Below are 24,647 nucleotides of genomic sequence, written 5' to 3'. Positions count from 1 at the left end.
TTCTTCATTTTCTCCCGCAACTGGGGCTGACAGGAAAAAACTTAGGTATCCTAAGCAACCCGCTGGCGGTGATGCAGGGCAGGCAGGACCAAGTTTGGACATCTGGTCCGGACTGAAGGACCTGGCAACAATTTCTGACATGTCTACTGTCACTGCATATGATACTGTCACCATTGACAGAATGGTGGAGGATTACATCGGTGACAGCATCCAAGTAGGCATGTCAGACAGTCCATACCTGTACTGGCAGGAAAAAGAGGCAATTTGGAGGCCCCTGTACAAGCTGGCTCTATTTTACCTGAGTTGCCGCCCCTCCAGTGTGTACTCCGAAAGAGTGTTTAGTGCAGCCGGGAACCTTGTCAGCGAAAGGCGTAGGAGGTTGCTTCCACAGAATGTGGAGAAGATGATGTTCATCAAAATGAATTATCAGCTCTTCCAGGGAGACCAGCCTCCAGAAGGTACAGAGGGACCTGTGGTGGTGGATTCAAGTGGGGACGAGTTAATACTTTGTGAGGATGAGGATGTACACACTGAAGAGGGTGAGGAATCGGTGGATGAGGAGGATGAGGATGACATCTTGCCTCCGTAGAGCCAGTTTGTGCAGGGACACATTAATTGCCAGCTTGTTTTGTGGGGGCCCAAACGAACCAATCATTTCAGCCACAGTTGTGTGGCAGACCCTGGCGCTGAAATGATTGGTTTGTTAAAGTGTGCATGTCCTGTTTATACAACATAAGGGTGGGTGGGAGGGCCCAAGGACAATTCCATCTTGCACTTCTTTTTTTTCTTTGCATTATGTACAGTTTGGGGCCTAGTTTTTCTAACTGCCATCCTGTCTGCCACTGCAGTGTCACTCCTAGATGGGTCACGTGTTTGTGCCGCCCACTCGTGTCGCTTAGCATAGTCATCCAGCTACCTCGGTGCAACCTTTTGGACATGAAAACACTATTGTGAGGTGTGAGGTGTTCAGAATAGACTGGAAATGAGTGGAAATTAAGGTTATTGAGGTTAATAATAGCATAGGAGCAGAGAAACCAACAAATTCTGTGATTTTAGCTGTTTTTATGCTTTTTAAAAAAAAAATACAGATCCAAAACACAAAACCCAGAACCCAAAACACGGAAGGGTGGTTTTGGCAAAACCAATCCAGATCCAGATCCAAAACCAAAACACGAAAAGTGGCCGGTGCACACCCCTAATATATATATATATATAAATATAAGAGCGGGAGATATACACACACATACTTAGTTTGTGTTTGGGGTGTGCAAAATATATATATATTATACATATAGTCATCAGTGATCGCAAAATACTCGCTACAGGGACTCACTTTTTAAAAAATGTGCGGGTCCTGCAGGACGCGCCATCCATTAACATCTTCAGCGTCCCCCTGCATCCCCAACCAATCACTGCAGCTAACAGCATATCCCCGTCCAATAACCACCCGAGACCTCTGCTCTCAGTCGCATGATGCTGCCGGGCTTGCTCTCATTTATCCCCGAGCCTGGAGACTGTCTGACTGCCCCAGGCTTTCTCTCCCAAGCACTACAACTGCTCCTCTGGGTGCCAGATCAGGGAGTGACTCCAGGATCCGGGCATTAGATCTGCATCCAGAACCAATGCAAGGATGCCGGTAATGAGGGAGATGGGTGTGTGACTTGGATTTGCTGCAGGTTACCAGGGCTTCCAGGTGTGGTGACCGCTCCCTCAGTCCGGCCTCCTCCTTTCAGCCTACATCCCTGTGCACCGGGCTCTGATAATAGCACAGCTGACGAAGCTGCTGTGTGCACAGAGAGGGGGGATGCTGGGCAATAAGTAAGCAGCTGGCACTGCCACAGATGTTAGGTTACACACATCATGGCAAACCTGCAGCACTGACCCCTTCTTCATATATGAGATCCCATGTAACTAGAATTATTATACATATATAATCTGGGGAGGTGTCTCCATGCCATTATACATATATTTTTCCTTGGGTCCGACCATTTAGAGAGTAACAACGGTCTTGGCCAAAGACAAGGAGTATGGTTGACTCCCACTTGCTTGAGGGAGCGTGAAAACCCAGGTGTAAGCGAGACCAAGAGGAAGGGGGAGGGGGAGGTGTGTGTGTTTGCAGGGGTGGGGGGCACTGTGCAGTTCCTGGGCATAGGGGCACTGTTCAGCACCTGAGTGCAGGGAAAGTGTGCAGCCCTGGGTGTAGTGGTACTATTACGGTCTGTTACAAGTCCCCAAGTAGGCCTCAGGTCCACTGCACACATACATACTGCACAGATGCCCACTGCACACATACATACTGACCACATACCCACTGCACACATACATACTGCACAGATGCCCACTGCACACATACATAATGACCACATACATTACTGACCACATACCCACTGCACACATACATACTGCACAGATGCCCACTGCACACATACATACTGACCACATACCCACTGCACACATACATACTGCACAGATGCCCACTGCACACATACATAATGACCACATACATTACTGACCACATACCCACTGCACACATACATACTGCACAGATGCCCACTGCACACATACATACTGACCACATACCCACTGCACACATACATACTGACCACATACCCACTGCACACATACATACTGCACAGATGCCCACTGCACACATACATAATGACCACATACATTACTGACCACATACCCACTGCACACATACATACTGCACAGATGCCCACTGCACACATACATACTGACCACATACCCACTGCACACATACATACTGACCACATACCCACTGCACACATACATACTGCACAGATGCCCACTGCACACATACATAATGACCACATACATTACTGACCACATACCCACTGCACACATACATACTGCACAGATGCCCACTGCACACATACATACTGACCACATACCCACTGCACACATACATACTGACCACATACCCACTGCACACATACATACTGCACAGATGCCCACTGCACACATACATAATGACCACATACATTACTGACCACATACCCACTGCACACATACATACTGCACAGATGCCCACTGCACACATACATACTGAACACATACCCACTGCACACATACATACTGACCACATACCCACTGCACACATACATACTGCACAGATGCCCACTGCACACATACATAATGACCACATACATTACTGACCACATACCCACTGCACACATACATACTGCACAGATGCCCACTGCACACATACATACTGCACAGATGCCCACTGCACACATACATAATGACCACATACATTACTGACCACATACCCACTGCACACATACATACTGCACACATACCCACTGCACACATACATACTGACCACATACCCACTGCACACATACATACTGCACACATACCCACTGCACACATACATACTGCACACATACATACTGCACACATGCCCACTGCACACATGCATAATGACAACATACATTACTGACCACATACCCACTGCACACATACATACTGCACAGATGCCCACTGCACACATACATACTGACCACATACCCACTGCACACATACATACTGCACAGATACCCACTGCACACATACATACTGCACAGATACCCACTGCACACATACATTACTGACCACATACCCACTACACACATACATACTGCCCAGATGCCCACATACCCACTGCATACATACATACACATACTGCATAGATGCCCACTGCACACATACTTGCATCTACCCTTGCCCTCTCTCTACCCCCAGAACTGTCGCAACTACTGTCTGCATTTACCCCGTCCCTACCCCCAGCACTACTTGCCCTTACTCCCATTAACCCAAGCTCTACTCCAAATTATTCCTGTTTTAACCCCCTGCTCTACCCCAACTGCTGCCTGACCTTAACCCCCGACGCTATTCAATTCGTGTTGAATTGAATCGAGACCATTAAGATAATACATACCTCAGTTTCTTTCTAGGCGAGTAAGCTATACAGTATTGAAAACACATTCCAAATTCATCCTGTACATCTTCTATGTACAGACACAACCATTACAACTTTATTGTAAGTATAGAAGATAGGTGTCCACTGTCAAAAATATGCATGATGCTAAATCCAGTAACTGTCGATCCTCAAGTCATTTCAATCATGTGCACAGTGCACCATAGCCAAAACAGCTCAGCAGTTCAAGGGCACTTGTGTCTTATCCATCCAGGGCATAAGAGCACCAGATCGGCTAATTATTACATTACTCACTATTCATTATTTCAAGGGAAGAACTAAACCAAACTGTAAATACAAAGTAAATAAGAGGCATCCAAGTGTGAACCAGCCTTGGATAGTGTTCCCGTGGATTCAAATAAATAAATGGAGCAAATGTGAACTTGCAATTGCCTGAGTTGTGACATCAGAGGTGAATGGTGGACAGTTCACTGTAACTCATCATAATGGAACAGGGGGAAGTAAAAATAGGTAATAGTAATAATCCCTAATGTGTACAGAATATAACAACAGCAGCATATCTGTAAGGAAATGTGGTGATGATAATAGTCCCCCTTTCCTAGGTAACGCTCTTCTATGGCATAAGACATAGGTTTCCAAACTCCGCCATTACAGACCAGGTTTTAAGGCTATCCATGCTTGAGTCCAGATGGTTAAATCAAATTGACTGAGGTACAGTACTGATTAAACACTGGGCGATTTTACTGAGCGACTGCACGATTACGACATCGTAATCGTGCACTATAATATCAGAAACGACCAGCGATGCGTGCTCCCGCTGGTCGTTCCCGACATTGGCCTGCATGTTCAGACGATGGATAGCGACAGATTGGCCATGTTCAGGAATGATGGAGTGTGCCTGCACTGAATGACTGATCGTTCTGTGTAGGCACTACAGGGGAACAGGAACGACGGTACGATGTCGTAATCGTACTGTCTTTCCTTATCGCCCAGTGTGTACGCACCTTTAGTCAACCGGGCTCAAACATGGATATCATTAAAACGTGGACTGTAATGGCGGTGTTTGAGAACCTCTGCCATAAGAGATACTCAGAGCTGCAGGAGGGTGGCTGTAGGTCTATTGCTATTACCTATGTTTACACCTATGTTCCATGGTGAGGAGTCACAGTGAACTCTTTATACACCATACACATTTCACGTTCCATACTGTATTCCAGACTAGGGGGGGAATTTACTAAAGTGCTGTTTTACAAAACTGGAGGTGTTTTAGATCGAATCTGATTGGATGCTAACTATGATTTATCCAATACATTACGAAAAATGATAGCTGGAATCTGATTGGTTGCCATGGATAACACCTCCATTTTTGTAAAACCAAATTTAATTAAATGTACTCCTAGAATGTGACAAACAACAGGTTAAAGAAGGTCTCAAAGGAGTAAAAACATTTATAGTTTATCCAGTATCAGAATTTAAAGTGGAAATATTAAATGCAAAACATGAATGATTTTACATTTATTATTATTGAAATTTTAAGTTCTGATTGCAAAACCTCTGGCAATTGGCGGCTTAGAAGAGTTAATATATTCTGGAGTCTCAAAACACAACACTAAATATCCAGGTAAATGACTTAAAGCTGGTGACATTATTATGATTATCCATACAACATACATAGTTATGTATTAACCAATTTATAACCAGGCAACAAGCATATTATTGCTATGTTCTGACTTTGCAGGAAGGAAGCTATTATTTTTTTGTCCAGTATACCTTCAATGGGTGAAATCTGGCTATTTGTGCAGAATTTAGGTCAGTCATTATAGTGAGCATTCAAATGTACAGGCGCCCGTAGCTTCCATGTAAAGGGATGGGAGTTATTCGATTGTTTGTGCAGTTAGGTGAGAGTGCCGAGGGCACGCATTACTTTTTGTGAGTTTCTGCTCACAGCCTTCTAAGGTACGAGCCTCAATAAAAAATTGAAATTCCCACGTATAATGAAGAAATGGTAATGTCTAAACATCAAAGCTCATTTAGTGTTGATGGAACGGTCATTTTTTTTTTTTGTAAACAGATTATTATTCTCCTTTATTTATATGGCGCCAGAAAATGTCTGCAGTGCATAAACTGTATGAGCAAAACCAGAAAAAGTGACTGACAGTACAGAATACTGGTTTATAAACATTGCTGCATCAGCAGTCATAATACCCATATAAGCATCAGGGCGGCAGAACCAAAGGGTTTGGTGCAGTTGTAGGCAATGGAGAGAAGATAATGGTTTAAGTGAGGAAAGGCAAAGCACTTGAGGAAAGAGGGCCCTGCTCGTGAGAACTTACAGTCTAAAGGGGAGTGGTAGCCAGATGGGTGTAACACAGAGGGAAACGCTAAGCAAGGAGCATGGAGCAATGAGTTACGATGAGATGCATCAATTCCACTTCATGTGGGTTACAAATGATCTCTACACAGTCCTTCCTTGTGATCCTCCTGCTGTCACCCTAATATGATCCCATATATCAACATATGCTTATATTTCTCGTTCTAGTTCAGACATAAGTGAATTGGCGTATCTATAATGGGTGTAGGGGCCCACACCGCACACGTATAATTTGTATACTTACCTCTCCTAAAGTTGCCCATACACGGTGCGATATAGCAGCCGATCCGACGGACTGGTACGATATTGCTGCTATATTGTACCGTGTGTGTGATATATCGGACAGAGTGCACTCCCGTGGGATTGTACGGCGCACCTCCAGACCTTACTGCAGGTTCATTGGATCTGGGGATGTGAAGTACGATCCCATGCAGCACTATGCGGGTGGGTGAGGGGGGTGCCAGCATATCAGGTGGTCAGCCACGTTATCGCACCATGTGTGGTGACAGCCCGATATGTCGGCCGTCGGATCCCCAGTCACGTCGCAAGGTGCATATCGCACCGTATATGGGCGGCTTAAGTCCAGCAGCGGCAGATTCTGCAGACTTTAATCACCGGAAAAATGGCACGGTGGCCATTTTTTCTGTGATTTGCATATACGCATTGATGTCCCCGGGAATAAGACGCGGGCGCCATGTTCCCAGAGACCTACACATACGCAGTAGACACTGCCACAAAGCCAGAGTTTGCTGCGCTGCCGGAGAGGAGGGGGCCCGCAGGGAGGCTGCACATGGCCCACACTTCTCTTAAAACGCTCCTGTGTAAGTATATGGTTACCTTTATTATTTGAGCACAGCTATTTTAGACATAACACCAAAAGATTGGTGCACTATAAGGCAACAGAACATTTCCCTTTACTGAAGTGTTTATGTGTAAATAACTGACAAATACTTATAGAAAGAACATTATGCAAAATATCAGTGAGACTCAATAGTTTCATAGACCTATCTCATTTTCTACATTTTATTCCTGAAAGAAGCCATATTGGCTAATAATTTACTCTTTATTTGCACCATACACTTCCAGTCTTGACATTATTGTGTATGACAATATAAACCTGGTTATAATTACTTTAATAAAACAATACTGTATATAAAATGAAAATATAACAGTGTTCTCTCCAGGCTGTTTTCTGCGGGCGCATCGCCTGACATTAACAGCCTCCCGCCCAGCACTTTCCCCCACCGACCCCTGCTGTGGAGCACTGGCCTCTGAAGTGACCGGAGGCTAAAGAAGCCTCCAATCACTTCAGAGGCAAGCGTTCCCAGTGATGCACTGCGCGGGTGACGTCATCCGCAACGTAAGGAGCCTGCCCCGCGCGCCTGCTGGATCTAGTTAGATCCAATCAAAGCGAGGCAACGGGAGTGGGAGCGCGAGCGGCAAGTAAAGTTAAGTTCTGGACCGGGACCAGGACCAGTCTGGGGGCACTGCCTACGGGGCACTATTTAAGCCTGGGGGCACTACATAAGGGACCAGTCTGGGGGTACTGCATAAGGGCAAAGCTAAACTACAGGGGGCACTGCATAAAGGGCACAAATACAGGGGGCACTGCATAAAGGGAACAAATACAGGGGGCACTGCATAAAGGGCACAAATACAGGGGGCACTGCATAAAGGGCACAAATACAGGGGACACTGCATAAAGGGCACAAATACAGGGGACACTGCATAAAGGGCACTTTTGACTGAGAGCCAGTGGGGGAGCAGCCTGAGACCTGTCGGGCTGGACTGGTAAGGGAGATACCCCTTTTCCCGGCGCGCCCATAATTGCGAAGGCCCCCACCCGGCTACTTTTTGATGCCACCCGGTGTGGCCGGAGGCCGGCCCCACGTGTACAATGGCGGCCGCGGCACTGAAGGGGTTAACCCCAGTGCTGCGGCGCCATTTTTAAATACCCAAATAGGCGCTAGGCGCACTGTATTTAATGTCACCGGCGCTAGGCGCCGAGTGTTTAATGTTTTATGTTGCCACGGCAACGTGTTAACCCCCCGACGTACTGCACCGGGGGTGGGGGCTTTATGTTGGTGCCGCAGCCCCGGATCATCTCCGCCGGCTGCGGCAGAGCGACAGGAGGGCCCAACGCTGGGGACCGGGAGCCTGGCTCCCGGCGCCCCAGCTCCACAGGGATGCCGCTGGTCCCTCTGTGCCGGCTGCTTATGGCGGCCAGGCAGCGGAGGGCAGGGCGGGATGCTGACCGCTGGGGACCGGGAGCAGAGCTCTCGGCGCCCCAGGGCAGCAGGAAGCCGCTGCAGCCAGGACAAGTGTCCAGGACTGCAGGGCTGAACACCGCACGGGGCCAGGTAGCCACACACTGGGAATCAGGAGCGCTTGCTCCCGATACACCGTGCGGAGGGAGAGGCTGTGCACGGGGCCACATGCTGGGATCCGGGCAAGCCGGTTCCCAGTGTAGCAATGCTGGGCTGTCCAGGGAAAAGGCAGCAGCCGCTGGGAGACCGGGGAAGCCGGCTCCCAGGCCGTGAACTAGGGCTGGATGCCGACTGCTGGGGGCTGGGAGCGCAGCTCCCACCGCTCCAGCTACCCGGCAAGGTGGTAGGCGCCGGGGGGGCTGTGTGTTGTGCTACAGCACCCGGGCCACCTCCGGAGATTGCAGGGCTAGGGGAGTCCAGCGCTAGGCAGTGTAAAGTATACAGACAAATCAAGAGTATTTATAAAATGTAATATAAAAGGTGTATGCAGCACTGAGCCAGGAAGAGCAGTCCTGAGCTGCAGTGCTGCTGTGTATAACAGTTAACTGTATTTCAAGTGTGATTGTATGTATTTTAAATGTATAATTTAAGAAAAGTGCACTTACCTGTGGTCTGTGGAGGTCTATGGGGATCCGGAGCTCTCTGTGGGCTGCTAGGTCCCCCAGCCTCCTCCCTAGGGAATAAAATGTTCTCCTGTGCAGCCTCATGCCTGGAAGTGGTATGAGGAGGTGCATAGGTAGCTGGCTAATGCAGCCAGCTAAGTGGGTTTAGGGAGCTTCAAATCGCTTCCCTTCCATGGTCAGGAAACCGTGCCCGGGGACCCTGCTTGCCCACCTCTGGAGCTCAGATTCAGGCAGAAGTAGGAAGCTTGGTCCCTTAGCAGATTCCTGGAAGTAGGGTTTTGGAGGGAAACCTTCCCCCGGCCCTACACGAGCCGACTCCAGGGTGGCGACCAAAACCCCAGGTAGTCTCAGGCTCAGGGGAGTGACTACTCCCCACTGTCCATAGGGGACAATGTTAAATGTGCATGTGGCCAGCACATGCACAGGTCATGCACTTATGATGATTGGTTGGAAACCACAGGGCGGGCTTACCCCCTGCGGAAATGTATTAGAATTACATAAAAAGAGGGCCTGTGAGCCCTGTATGTGGACATCTTTGAAAATCCTGTGTGGAGGAGACCTGCTGTATGATTCCTGTAACATCTTGTATGCTGATTATTCCCCTTCAATCCGAAGGGAGGGTCTTTTTTAAGACTGAGAGCAATAAACACCTTTGCCTTTAAATTCTACTACATCTGTATCCTGCGACCAACAGAATTGCGCAAGACGCTATTCCGTTCTCCAGCTGTTCTGGGTTAAGAGCTCCGTGTCTCCAAGTTCAAGCCCTCTGCCAAGCTACCGTGCAGACCTGGTCCATTGCGAGGGATCAGGTGGGAACAGCCGACACCAAACAGGAGGTGTGTCCGCAGTTAATCAAATGCATACGCAGCAGAAGCGGTTCCAGGTGCCGACGTAGGAGCCTGAGGGTACCTAATAAGCGGTTCCAAACGCCGATGGTAGAGTTTGGTGGTGACAGCATCGATAAACGCCCACGGCGCAGTGGGCGGAGTCAGTGACAGGCGGTCACTGACGGTGAGTGGGAGTCCAAAAGCGCTAACCCGTGACCAGTGACGGCTTAGGCGTCTGCACCAGAACAGCCCAGCCCAGAGGAAAAGACCACAGCGGCTAGACAACTGCCAGCGCAGCTTACCACAGCATCAACCAGCCCAGAGGAAAAGCTTACAGCGGCTAGATCAGCACATCTACCCGGCATGCCTTTTGCCTCTGGTATGCCTACGTCCGCTAGCAACGCAGAGGATGTTGGTTCCGGCTCGTTGGATCCTGTGAGGGTGCCCAGTGATGCTCCTGTCCCTAGTGGTTTGCCAACTCCGGCGGTGAGTATGAATGACTACACTGACTTCCCTTTGACTAACCTTATCCAGACTGAGCCTAGCCATCCCAACCCATATCCCCCTGTAGACTGTTCCTACTTAGAAGGAAGTGAAGGCCCCAGACAGGAGTTCAGGGAAGCTCAGCTTGCTGACCCATATCTGGAAGGCATATCGTGCCAAGCTGGCAGCGGCCTTTCAGGGATAGCGGCAGTGAGTGTTACCTGGCGGGGAGGGTTACAGGGAAGACAGGAAGATAGAAGGGTGATAGGCCAGTGAGGGAGCAAGGTCCCCTGCTTGTGCCAAGTAGATCGGGGAAGACACGCAGCTTACCCGTGGTGGATTCCACACGGAGCTCAGAGGCTGGTGATCTGTCCGCCATCACTACGGAACAGGTAGCGGACGAGGTGGTGAGAAAAGGCCTAGGTGACAGGGTAGGTTCCCCTAGTCATAGGTCGTTGGAGGAGGATGGTAGGGCAGGTCTGACAGGTAGCGCAGACAGATGCCAGGTGGAGATGACAGAGGTGCAGTGCCCAGGGTATAGAGTGGGGGGAGACCGTGGTAGGCCCAGACCAGTGGGGGTGGAGGCAACCAGAGACTGTCCCCATCCCACAGCCCCAAGACAGGTACTGACCTTAGAAACTGTAAGGCCCTACGGACGAGTTGTCCCTGACTGTAGTACTGTAGTGACACCCCTTACAGAGTTGACCAGGGAGGGACTTCCCAAGTCAGTGGACTGGATACCCGCTCATGAGTTGGCATTCCAGTCATTGAAGGAGGCTCTGATACCAGCTCCAGTGCAGTTGGCGCAATTTCAGGACCTGGACATTGCAGTACGAACTAATGCATCATTGCACGGACTGGGAGCAGTACAGAGCCAGGAGGAGCCATATGGGCAGGAGCACCCTTTGGCTTGTTTGAGCAGGATACTGCTACGGTGGGAGGTGGGGTATGCCACAATTGGGACACAGTGGTTGGCAATTGTTTGGGCATTGGACCACCTTCGGCACTATGTGTGCGACCGGCCCCCCAAAAGGGTAACTGACAGACTTTTGTGGTGGAGCCTTGGACCTCAGTGTGGCTATTTGGACATTGTGCACAGACAAGGAAAGGCCCACTGCAATATGGATGAACTGTCAAGGCTGGAGCCAAAGCCCCCCAGGTAGCTTCCCTGAACCCCCCAAGAGACTGCGGGACCAGGAGCCAAATCGTTGGGACATGGCCCTCTGGTGTCCCGCTTGAGGGGGGGGGGGGGGGAGAAGTGTGGCCGGAGGCCAGCCCCACGTGTACAATGGCGGCCGCGGCACTGAAGGGGTTAACCCCAGTGCTGCGGCGCCATTTTTAAATACCCAAATAGGCGCTAGGCGCCCTGTATTTAATGTCACCGGCGCTAGGCGCCGAGTGTTTAATGTTTTATGTTGCCACGGCAACGTGTTAACCCCCCAGCCTACTGCACCGGGGGTGGGGGCTTTATGTTGGTGCCGCAGCCCTGGATCATCTCCGCCGGCTGCGGCAGAGCGGAGGGCCCAACGCTGGGGACCGGGAGCCTGGCTCCCGGCGCCCCAGCTCCACAGGGATGCCGCTGGTCCCTCTTTGCCGGCTGCTTATGGCGGCCAGGCAGCGGAGGGCAGGGCGGGATGCTATTCCGTTCTCCAGCTGTTCTGGGTAAGAGCTCCATGTCTCCAAGTTCAAGCCCTCTGCTACCGTGCAGACCTGGTCCATTGCGAGGGATCAGGTGGGAACAGCCGACACCAAACAGGAGGTGTGTCCGCAGTTAATCAAACGCATACGCAGCAGAAGCGGTTCCAGGTGCCGACGTAGGAGCCTGAGGGTACCTAATAAGCGGTTCCAAACGCCGATGGTAGAGTTTGGTGGTGGCAGCATCGATAAACGCCCACGGCGCAGTGGGCGGAGTCAGTGACAGGCGGTCACTGACGGTGAGTGGGAGTCCAAAAGCGCTAACCCATGACCAGTGACGGCCTAGGCGAAAGGAGTCCGGTCACACCCGGCTGGAGAAAATTTCTGGGGAGAACACTGTATAACATTGCTAATGTCAATAATAAATACTTGTATCTAGACCAGCAGTCCTCAAACTGTGGGTCGCGACCCCAAAGTGGGTCGAGGCAATCTTAGCTCGGGGTCACAACTCACTTGGGTTTTAGGGTGATGACTCCTCGGATCTCTTAGCCAGTTATCCGAGGAGTCTGAAACCAGTTGAGCTGTCTGTTACTTCAGACTCCTTGGATCATTGGCTGAGAGATCCGAGGAGTTATCAGGCAGCTCCACCCCCACCCCAGCGCTCAGCGTCTCCTACCCTCCCTCCCAGCAGCAGTCAGCAGCTCCGCCCCCACCCAAGTGTACAGCATATTCCTGCCCAGCAGCAGTCAGCAGCCCTGCCCCCATCCCAGTGCTCAGCGTCTCCTGCTCTGCCATCCAGCAGCCCCGATCCCACCTCAGTGCTCAGCGTCTCCTGCCCGGCAGCAGCAGAAGCTGACACACAGGCAGCTGCACCCAGCACCAGCAGTGGACAGATTCAGAGGGAGCCAGACTCTCTCTTAAAGGCAGTTGTTCAGTGCAGCCTGGGGGGTGGAAGGGGAGGAGCACCGCGGCTGCCAGGTTGGGTGCGACAGATTGTACGATGATTGTTGTAGAGAGAGAAGAAACCGCAGCAGGGCAGCATGAGGAGGAAGGAGAGGAGCACTCAGTGTGGCATTTGGAGTGGGAGCAAAAAACCCAGATTATTTAGACACCCACTGGTGGTTCTTCTCACCTATTGCCACCACCCTTTCACCCACTGTCACCCCCGTCACCCACTGCTATCCTCTGCTTCTCCCTGCCACCCACAGCCTCTCCGTCACCCAGTGCCACCCTCTGAATCTCCCTGTCACCCTCTGCCTCTCTCTGTCAACTGCTGCCATCTATGTCACCCTTTGCCTCCGACTGCCTCCCTAGTCATTCACTCTCTATCCGGTCACCCCCTGCCTCTCCCTGTCACCCACTGCCTCCTAAGTCACTCTTTGCCTCTCCCTGTCACCCACTGCTTCCCCCGTCACCCTGTTTCTCCTTTCACCCACTGTTTCTCCATGTTACTACGTCACCCTATGCCTTCCCAGTCACTTTCTGTATCTCCTTGCTGGGACAGGGTTTTGAAAGCACCTCGACCCTGCGATGTGCAAGAAATTAAGTGATCCCATTAGCAATCACTTCACTTCTGTTTTGTGCTCCCTCAGTGCTACTGTGCATGCATGGTCTGCATGAATGTGTGGCGGCCATTCTGCAATAACTTGCTGGGGTCCTGTAATCATTTTTATTATTAGACTGGGTCCCAGAGCAAAAAAGTTTGAGAACCCCTGATCTAGACAATACAATATATTAGACTTCCTGACTGTGAAATAGAGGCTACACTAGGACTATAAATAAACTTCTTTATCTCATTATTAGTTTGCATATTGTGAAGCTGATAGGGAGTGAGTACTACACCAGTATACGTGTCCTGCATGGAGTCACTCTGTGCCCACCCTGAAAGTGTCCGTATACATATGCCCCTATCCAGACTTGCATCTTCCTGGCATTACACCGACTCGTCTGCGCCTGGAGAGGTGGAGCATTCTAACATAGGCAGAGTACAGTAAAGGCATGTTTTACCAGCTACAAACACATGCAAATTGGAACACAGGCACATATACATCATATTATTTGCAGGTGCAGATAGAAATTGCGGATTATTACGACCACAGCCCTACCGTAGCGCTTGTGATTGGCTGGTTGCGAATGCTCTGCTGACAGGCACTTTCTTTACTGCTCAAACATTTATTATACTTTGTGTGTGGATTATTCCAATTGGTTTTTCTACACATGAGACAGACAGTTGTTTATGCTGTATTAGAAGTTTTTTTTCTTTATTTTTTTTTTTATTGATGCCGAATAGCAAATAGGTATTCAGTAAGCAAACCAAATGTTTGCTAACTAAAAGTACAGTATGTGGCATAAAATAGGCACCTATGTTACAGATGCTGAGCTATACACATCTCAGTTTATGGGCGGAAATGTTATTTGTGTGTGCGCTTTTTTAACCTTAAGTTATGTTCGTTATGCGACCAATTCTAAATTAGGACCGATAACTCTATGCCAGTGCATGCTGCTCCGTCCCACTGTATGCAGCTATATGCCAAAATATGCCAGTGCATGCTGCTCTGTGCCACAGCTATATACCAGTGCATGCAGCTATATACCAGTATGCCACTCTCAGCTAATGCATGCCAGCCTATGCCAGTGCATGCTGCTCCATGCCACTGTATGCAGCTATATACCAGTATGCCACTCTCAGCCAATGCATGCTGCTATATACCTGTATGCCACTCTCTGCTGCTCTCAGCCAGTGCATGCCACTCTATACCAATGCATGCTGCTCCGTGCCACTGTATGCAGCTATATACCAGTATGTCACTCTCTGCTGCTCTCAGCCAGTGCATGCCACTCTAAACCAATGCATGTTGCCACATTACAGCACCACACTCCTAGATCACATAATTGCATCGGTAAGCAACATTTGTCTCTCCAGTTGTTTGTCAGACTACAAGTCCCAACGTGCCTTTGCCAGCAGGGTAATACAGGGATTTCTAGTCCCACAACAGACAGATAGCTGCTGTACCAGGGGTTCCAGCTGTAACTAAATGAATAGCCCGAGACGCCAGAAAAAGAATAACATGATAACATCTCACCCCGTGCACATGGTAACCCTCGTTGCCACCATCCGAGGGCTCGGAGCTCAGTGACAGTCCCATGTCTGATGTGTGGCAGTCGGAACGGACGCAGCAATGACGGAGCCGGTCAGACACTCGCCAGGATTAGCAATCCACCACCGATGGCAGCAGCCGCCTGCTGGGTGCATAGGTTATCTGGGATGAACTGCTCTGCCTGGCGGGTGGTGACGTCACGTGGAAACAGAGGAAGCGGAACGGTAACCAGGGACGCGGTTAGGAGGAGCGCGCACTGACACTAACATCAGCAGCCCTGGGAACAGAGACGGGATGGGGAATGGTGACATCCCAAAGAGAGAGTCATCTGAGTTGGAGAATAGTCTTATCTCAGTGGAAGAGACAGCTTATGTAGTAATGAGCGAGTGATAGAGACAGGCCGGGAAAGAGAGCTATCAGTAGGAGAGACAGCCTGAGGAATAGGGGAGACAGAGATCTCAGCGGTAGATACCAGGGAGATAGCCTGGGAATATACATTAGGCAAGGGATGCACATATATATGTACAGTGGTTACTTTGGGTGAATAGATTGATGACAAATATATAGACATAAGTAACATTTACAGTTCTAGGTACTTGCACTTTCTTGCTCATGTCCAGAGAGAAGTAAATCTACAGTAGATACATATAAGTATCAGGGAGTGTCTGGGGATCCTCTGTTATCCATATATATCAGACACAGCGGGGACATCATATCACAATGGCTGACACAGATCCTGAATTCATGGTGAGCAAAGTACTTCATTCATAGATGCGATATTATGTTCCTCCTTCTGTGGGGTATATTTACTAAAGGTAGAGTGTTTTTAGAAGTGAAGATGTTGCCCATAGCAACCAGATTCTACTTAACATTAACTAGCACCTTCTAGAAGATAATAGCTAGAATCTAATTGGTTGCTATGGGCAACATCTCCACTTCTAAAAACTCTCACTTTAGTAAAGATACCCTTTAGATCACTGGTGATTTAGCTAGGTAACAGAAAGCCCATGGATTTTAAAAGAAAACAAATAATGAACAAGTCCTTTAATTTGTTTATTTTTCCACAATGTACACCTGTTATTAAGGTGCCATGGCCTTGTATCGGTCTCCTGCGTTTTCTAATGGCATTAATGTATTAGTACAATGCGAATAAAATAACACATTAATGTTGTTGTCTGTTGACATCTTTCTTTCTGTAATAATAGCTGAAAGTTAAGATAACAACTTATAGCAGAGGCACCATAGGCATCCTGTTATTTATATTTACCAGCTGCTGTATAACTACAATTTTCAGTATCCCTACTTGTATATCCATAATAGCTGGGGAGTCACAGGATGTCTACCACCACTGCCTCATTGCCACGGCTAAAAGTAAATACTTATATCTAGTTCCCTGTAAGATAAATGTGTAGATTTAATATAATCCTTTTGTGAACATAAACATTATAAGCCATTGTGGACAGTGAGATAGCTGATACAACCATACTGACATAGCCAGGACAGGCATAGCATGATGGGAACTGTAGCTCATCACTATCCAACAAAACAGTATCGTACGTCACGTGATTAGATGCACCAAAATGTCTTTGAAAATAATTTTAAAGACTGTAATTATATTCTATCATTGTTACATTAAAAAAGGAAACATCTTTTTTATCTTCACTATTGCACATGACATGACTCAGGTTAAAACCCCTGTAACTAAAATATTTTTATTTTCCAGGCTTCTATTATTTTCTACTGTAAATTAAATTATCATCACCACATGCAAAATATAGCAAGAAAAGGACTGCAGAAGTATCATAATGATCCAGTGCTTATATTTTTCAAGGCTTATGGTATCCTTATGGAAGGTAATGTTAAACCATCATCTATTCTTTCAATAAACAATTTTTAATAATGATAAAAAATAAAATCTAAGATGATTAAACTAATATTCTGATATAACACATTTTAAAATACCCTAGCAACCAGTTCTATACTGGTGCTAGTTACCACCATTCTTTATAGCTGCCTGATTATTGCAGCCAATGTTTTCATATGTTGTCTTTGACTGATTGTGTGCCAACCAACTAATATTAATGTTTGCATATTTGTGTATCCATTTATTAAAAAAAAATGTTTTCTTCCTGCTAACAAAATAAATTACACAATAGAGTCATCATATAATAATAACAGGACAAAACATACACAAGTTTCAAAATAGCAAAGTCGTGGAAAGGGAGAGTGGGTTGGATGTGGACAAAAGTTAAAATCATTAGCATTATTATATATTTTTAATAAAAAATATTAGATATAAGCACTGATTTCATAACCTTTTACGTTTATCCTTGTTTCCATTAATTATACCCCTATAACCAGGGGTGGAAAATTCATGAGCCCCAGAGGCAAGCTAGTTCGAGGTACCCCCATTCTTTCTGCTCACATTCACTGTCAACACCCAGTCACACACTCTCATCCCGCTGCCAATACCCCAGTAAGCGCCCAGACACACTCTTTCTTGCATTCACTGCTCACAACCCTGCAGAACCCACCCAACCTCCCCCTGCCTTCACCACTAACACTCTAGCAGCACCCAGACACACTCTCTAGGAGAGGGAGGACCACTGAGCTCCCTGCTTATTCCTGTTCTGGGGCGCATAATGCAGATCCTGGAGCAATGGAGGTTGTCAGTGTGCCCCCTTCAGGGCTAACAGGGCGATCACCCTCCTAAGTCACACATATTTTCCGTACGGGCTGCAGTGAGGCAAACAGGCTAAGCTCTACTTGTTGTGTGCAGCTGCAGCCAGGACTCTGCACACCTACCGACAGGTTCCAGCCTGGCAGGAGCACAACTAGAGAGAGGGAGACGGGAGGGAGGGGGCACCAGCTGGAGAGCTGGGGCTGCAATCTGGCTCCCACATGATTGGAGTAGCCACTGGGGAGATCCCCGGACACTCTGCCTACCTCCTGGCCGCCAGATCGATTTCATGAAGCACACAGAGTGCGCTGCAGCTGTGCTGTTACAGGGTATGATGAGTCTGTCATAGCCAGTGAGTGACTGCTAGAATGCTGATTGGTGGATGTGCTGGCCATTCACCAATCACAGTGGGGGAGGCATTTATAGCATTAAAACACAATAAGTAGTCATACAATTTGTGTAGATGTGTATATATATATATATATATATATATATATGTATTCGTCGTCATGCCGACCACACTTGCTATTTGGATCTCAATTCTGGGATCCCCTATAGGGGAAACTTATGGGGGGCATCCACTAGACGATTTTATCCCTGTCCAACCTCTTAACGATTTTCCCTTGAAGTTTCCCTTGAAATATGATCTTCCACTCTGAACAGTTTGCAAAAGATTTGCAAAAGATCTAACAATAAACTATGTTGTTTTAATCTGTGATTGAGAGCTTTCAGCTATAGTGGGCACACAGTGGTTCATCGTTTGATCGTTCAGCGTGAACGATGTGTAAACGATGTGTAAACGATTTGTAAGCAATCAAGTAAATTGACCTGCATGTTCAGTCGATGGAGGAGACAATCAAATGACCAGTGGGAGCGCGCATCGTACATAGTTAGAAACAATTACTGCACGATTTGCAAACGATGTTTGAACGATTATCGAATGATTTTATCATTATGGTTCAATCGTTCAACTTTATCGTCTAGTGGATACCCCCCTTTACAACATAAGCAGGTATGATCTTGTGTTTTTATCTCACAATCCTAAATTGCCACCAAGTTCAAGAAATTGCGGTATTGATTCCTGAAAGCATTGCTTGTATCAGCGTGATATATGCTACATTTAAGGACAGTTTTGGGGAAGTTTATCAAACCTTCTAAATAGGACAAGTGGAGGTGTTGCCCTTAGCATCCAATCCGATTGTAGCTGTCATTTACTGAGTACATTTTATAAAAAGATAGCTAGAATGTGATTGATTGCTATGGTTACCTCTACATCCTCTTTAGAAGCTTTTATAAATCTCCAAAAAAATGTGTTATAATGAACATTACAACTTTAGGTCTAGGGTAAGTACTAGTAGTGAGTAGCCCATGAAATAGCAGCATCCTATCTAGATCTCACAATAATATCTGATTATGTGAAGGGACGCAGATGCAGCATTCCAGGAAGGGTCCACAGCGCTGTCTATGCTCAGATATAATTGTAATTAGTACTGTTTTCTCTTGTGAATATTTCAGAAAGCCACATATATTCTATATACAGTGATTACACTTACTGCAACAAAATAATAATTGGCTAGGAGGCAGATGCCCTCCTTTCTAGCTTGGCAGGTTTCCCTAAACCCAAATATGTAAACTGTCATTTTTTTTAGTAGACCTAATATTCTCTTAAATTGAACAACAACGATGGGGCCTGATTTAGAGAAGTCGCTAATATTACCGCAGCTGTGATATTGTAGGCAGAGGATTTGCAAAAATATGCTAATTTCGCAGATGCTGGGATTTGTATCGAGACGCCCACAGGCACCATTGCGAATCCAAGCAACACTGTACTAATACGCAGCCGCATATGCAGATCCTACGATAATAACCCTATGGTTGCACAGAATGGCCGACTAAAGTGAGATGCCGGAGCCATGTTTTGTGGGTACGGGATCGCAGACGCAAACAGGGACACACCCCAGAGAACAGTCACAACACGCCTGAGTTTTTTCGCAGCAGACCCCATTACTTCCCCCAAACGGCTCTTAACTGTCACTCTGCGGGTAAACATTCACTGCTTGCGACTATGGTAATGGACTGTGACACGTGTGCTGTGCGACGCAGACGCCTGTGGAGATAGGCAATAATCACTCAGCTGTGAGAACATCGGCATAGCGTACAACTATGAGTCAGGTCCATTGTCTGCAGGAAACATTTCTTTTACAGATATATTTACAAGCATGATCCTATCTTGTAGAAATGTAAACAAAGAGGAAGACACACAAGCGCAAAAACTAGAGTACTGGAAACTGAAAAAGTCCTCACATAGAAATAAATATAGAAAGAACGTCCAACAAAAAGTTCAAATCAGTAGTTCATAGTCAATATTACTGAAAAAAGGAGGGTATAATATGATTCCAGGGTTATTGATCGTGGATCAATCTTCAAATCTCCCATATGCCATATGCGAAAACATGGAAGATAAAGAGAGAAGACCCACTGTAGTGTATTGCCATTTATTAAGGAATCAAAAAATAATCACATGGATAATAACTTTTAAAAACCACCAAACATTAATAAAATAAAGGCTTACCAGATGATGTGGGTGTCCTTGAAAAAGACTAATTTGCCGCTGAAACGCGTTGGATGAGATCCAGAAAGTTTGGGACTGTGACTCTAAGCTGTGGAAGAACGGTGGACTCCTGATCCCAGGAAGTATTGGACTTCCTCACAAGCGTTATAGGTGTACAGTGTCTACACCCACATCATCTGGTACGCCTTTAATTTTATTAATGTTTGGTGGTTTCTAAAAGTTATTATCCATGTGATTATTTTTTGATTCCTTAATAAATGGTAATACACTACAGTGGGTCTTCTCTTTTTATCTTCCATGTTTTCGCATATGGCATATGGGAGATTTGAAGATTGACCTACGATCAATAACCCTGGAATCATATTACACCCTCCTTTTTTCAGTAATATTGACTATGAACTACTGATTTGAACTTTTTGTTGGACGTTCTTTCTATACTTATTTCTATGTGAGGACTTTTTCAGTTTCCAGTACTCTAGTTTTTGCGCTTGTGTGTCTTCCTCTTTGTTTACATTTCAATTTGGGGTATATATAGGGTATACCCTCCGAACAGTGATAGCAGCATACAGTGAAGCGCGGGTTCCTAAAACCTTTTTGTTACATACTATCTTGTAGAAAGTCTGACTAAGTTGTAGGGATCATACCGACATCAACAATTTGTGTCAACATCATTTACAAAAGATCCTTTACACAGAGGAAAAAGAAAGTGCAAAAGAAAATCTCCCTTTCACAAGTGATTGTCAATTTTAAGTATCTTCATTTCCGCCAATGATAAAAAGCATGTACACTTCAGAACATAAGTTATATTATATAGACCCTTTATCACTTGTTTCAGCTGGTAACATTGTGAGGTGATTATTGTATTAAAGTAAATGATTTTATTTTATAGGTGTGCTCACAATTAACGTAATAATTTTTCTTGTATAATGCTAACAGATCGTGTGCAGGAAGCCATTAGAGAGCTGGAGTCCATCAAGGATGTCCCAGAAGTCTCATTATGCGCCATTATGTTACTTATATATGCACAGAAAAAAACGGAAATTATTGGTAAGATCTCTATCTCTTTATAGTTTATAGTAATACCTTAAACAGATGCTTCCTAAGGGGCATATTTTTCACAGATCATATTTTTGATGCAGTTTTGATGTGACACATCGCCATAATTGCAATGCACTAATGTAAATTACCGCTTGCTAGTATCATCTGTCGGGTGCCGAGACAAAGCTGAGTCCTGTCCTGGCAAAAGGCAATAAGCAAAATAATATCTATTGCTATCACTTTGCCTCTAGGTGCAGACCCGGCGAGCGTACTGCATATGTGAGGCCGTAGGGCTGTGCATGGCATGCATCGGTGGGGGCCGGTGGGGAGGCGGAGGATACCTCTCCGAGCTGGAATATAGAAGAGTTGCGCAAAGGCTACTATGGGGCTATTGTCATCTGAAAATCTGAAGATGGCAGTAGCTACAGGGGATAAGATCTGGAATGCTTCACAGAACACCCGTTTTTGGGGGCTACCTGCAAGTTTTAAGGATTCCCCAGGATGTACTGTATGTATCTCTGATGCAGTCCCCCGTAAATACATCCAAAGGGGTTCTTCATACTTGCAGGTTGCCCTCAAAAACGGGAGCTTTCAGGGAATATCCCGCCAGGAATATTTAGTAAATATGAATTTTAGGGGTCTAGTTACTAAGCTTTGTTAGGAGATAAAGTGAACGCTGATAAGGTGCCAGCCAATTAGCTCCTAACTGCCATCTCACAGGCTGTGTTTGAAAAATTACAGTAAGGAAACTGATTGGCTGGTACCTTATCTCCGTTCACTGTATCTCCTAACACAGCTTAGTAAATAAACCCCTTAGTGACTTACGTATAAAACTTGAAGCACCAACTCTCAAATCCCTACCCGCAAAGAGTAGCATGCAATGTAATTTAACAATAATGTATGTAACTATAAGTCTTATCATGAATAAAGCAATTTTGGCAAGATCGGTGAAGGCACTCCGGTGAAACCATTAGTGGTATATGTTATTATTTCTCTCCCATTTGATATGGTTTATGGTATTTTCAGTAGGTTGAATATCTCATATTGGTGCAGTCCACATTTTGAGCAAATACATATTTATGTTAAGAATACATGTTTGTATGTCAGAGATCTGCACATGCGCAGTACAGATCATGCGCAGTACAGATCATGCGCAGTACAGATCATGCGCAGTACAGATCATGCACAGTACAGATCATGCGCAGTACAGATCATGCACTTGTGCAGATCGACAACCATCGGAGATGTATGTAAACAGAATTGGTTTCCTAAAGCTTACACATATTATCTATTTTTCTCTCTCTCTCGCTCACTCTTTGGTGATTTGTATATTATAGAATTTGACATTGTAACTGTCTGGGATGTAGAGATTTGGGACTCCTTAGAATTAAACAGTGATATAGAGGTTTTAACAGTCTCATCATTGTTATGCTAGAAATCTTTAATTGATACCGTATCTATTCTCATTTGCCATGTCTGGATTTACCCTGCCTGGAGCAATGGATCTGTATAGTTTGACAGTTGCCGCCCTGAGTTTCTATATCTGACATTGTAGAAATAATGTTTTGAGTATCTTGAATTATATGCTGTAACACATTGGAGTCCAAGTCCCCATTACCAGGTCTGGTGGTGTCTTCTCAGTCACACTCGCATCATCCTCTCGACTAATCAGTGCAGAGAGCCCTATTTAAACCCTGTCTAGCGATTTGCTCAATGCCAGAACAACACTTTTGTCATAGATATCAGTATCCTGGCTCATGTCCAGTCACCTGTATTGTCAAGTGCATCTTATATCATCCAGTCTGCTGCATTCACCAAACATTACTATTATCTTCCATCAGTACTAGTGTTCCTACACTCCACACCTATTCCAGTGGGTGTCCTACAGCACATAGGTCCATCATCATCATCTGCAGCCTGCTTCCGTTCGTGTGCAGCACTCAGGAGTATATTTACTAAAGTGAGAGTTTTTAGAAGTGCAGATGTTGCCAGTAGCAACTCTACTCTCCTATTAATTAAGAAATCCAAATCTACAAAACCCCAGTGACGTGACACATACAAATCAACATAAACATGTCAGACTGCAATTTTGCAGCTGAATTATTTTGTCTATGTTCGGGATATAAAGTACATAAAACTATATAAATCAGAGGCCTTGGTGTCTAAACCGACAGCTGTTATTATTGCTGAATGATTGAACAGGCTTTTTTCTTTTATATTTCTTACAGATCGTGATGCAATTTCTGAGTTAGAAAGTAAACTAAAAGAAAGTCGGAGATCAGCAGGACCTAAAGCCTTATACTATGCAGGCTTGCTCTTGTGGGTGCTTGGAAGAAGTGACAAGGCCCAGGAGTACATTGACAGGATGTTAAAAATGTCCAATAAATCAAGTGAGGTATGTATTGAAGCAGCTGCTCGCTATTCAGTTAAGCATTGATCCAGTAGTGGTGTCTAGGATCATTATTTCTTGAAGGGGATGAATAGCCCTGGTTGAGTTACATTATTTATGCTTCAGGGACAGTAGGATATACCTGTGCTGGAAAGGGCATCACATGTTTGAATGTGAGTGTAATTGGCTTACTTCCAATCATAAGACAGACATAGTTGAGCCGTGCATGCCCCACTGCTGCCTAGCCTCCTGGCCATTCATGTTCAATAATACAATTAAGCAGGTAGTATCCATCTCACGTAAGCTAGCTGCACAGTGTTCTATAGCAGGATCGATCCTGTTCTTCCATGTGCAGCTTCATCACCTGAGGCCCATTCAAAGCAAATAGATGATAAAAAAACAAATACTCACAATGCTTTAATATATGTTTATCTTTACAAATTAATTATACAGAAATGTAACATGAAGCTAATTACAAAAATACACAAATCTCCATGTAAGAGGCATCTGTTAATACATGTGAAAGCGCTTAGCTTCATGTTAAATTGCTGTATACAGTATCTCTCTATCAACCTATAGGGGAAAGCTGGAACCATGGGGTATAGGAGGCTCAGGCAGATGCTTGGGCACTAGACAAACAGCTACATTTCTCCCCCTCTATAGCCTGCTGTAATCAGTCTTTACTAAATGCCCATTGGAGCAGCATAAGTAATGTACTAATAAT

The 24,647-nt window shown here is 46.1% G+C and overlaps 2 protein-coding genes across 3 annotated transcripts in view; one reads left to right on the top strand and one right to left on the bottom strand.

The window, feature by feature from the left end:
• Window positions 1–15,343, bottom strand: part of GORASP1 (golgi reassembly stacking protein 1) — a 77,806-nt gene extending 62,463 nt beyond the window's left edge. Inside the window, exon 1 of the mRNA XM_088446433.1 lies at window positions 15,230–15,343. Within this exon, the coding sequence (XP_088302559.1) occupies window positions 15,230–15,292 (63 nt within the window). The 5' untranslated portion in view covers window positions 15,293–15,343. The remainder of the gene's footprint in view (window positions 1–15,229) is intronic.
• Window positions 15,344–15,482: 139 nt separating this feature from the next.
• TTC21A (tetratricopeptide repeat domain 21A) overlaps window positions 15,483–24,647 on the top strand; it is a 99,069-nt gene continuing 89,904 nt past the window's right edge. For both annotated transcript variants that reach the window (XM_088446432.1, XM_088446431.1), the window contains exons 1-4: window positions 15,483–15,991; window positions 16,968–17,097; window positions 21,433–21,543; window positions 23,763–23,929. In XM_088446432.1, the coding sequence (XP_088302558.1) occupies window positions 15,965–15,991; window positions 16,968–17,097; window positions 21,433–21,543; window positions 23,763–23,929 (435 nt within the window). In that variant the 5' untranslated portion in view covers window positions 15,483–15,964. The remainder of the gene's footprint in view (window positions 15,992–16,967; window positions 17,098–21,432; window positions 21,544–23,762; window positions 23,930–24,647) is intronic.

This window comes from Taudactylus pleione, unplaced genomic scaffold (assembly GCF_031769625.1).
Source record: "Taudactylus pleione unplaced genomic scaffold, aTauple2 ptg000398l, whole genome shotgun sequence".
Taxonomy (NCBI): Eukaryota; Metazoa; Chordata; class Amphibia; order Anura; family Myobatrachidae; genus Taudactylus; species Taudactylus pleione.
The sequence above is the reverse complement of the archived record's forward strand: the minus strand, read 5'-3'. Positions and strand labels throughout refer to the sequence as shown.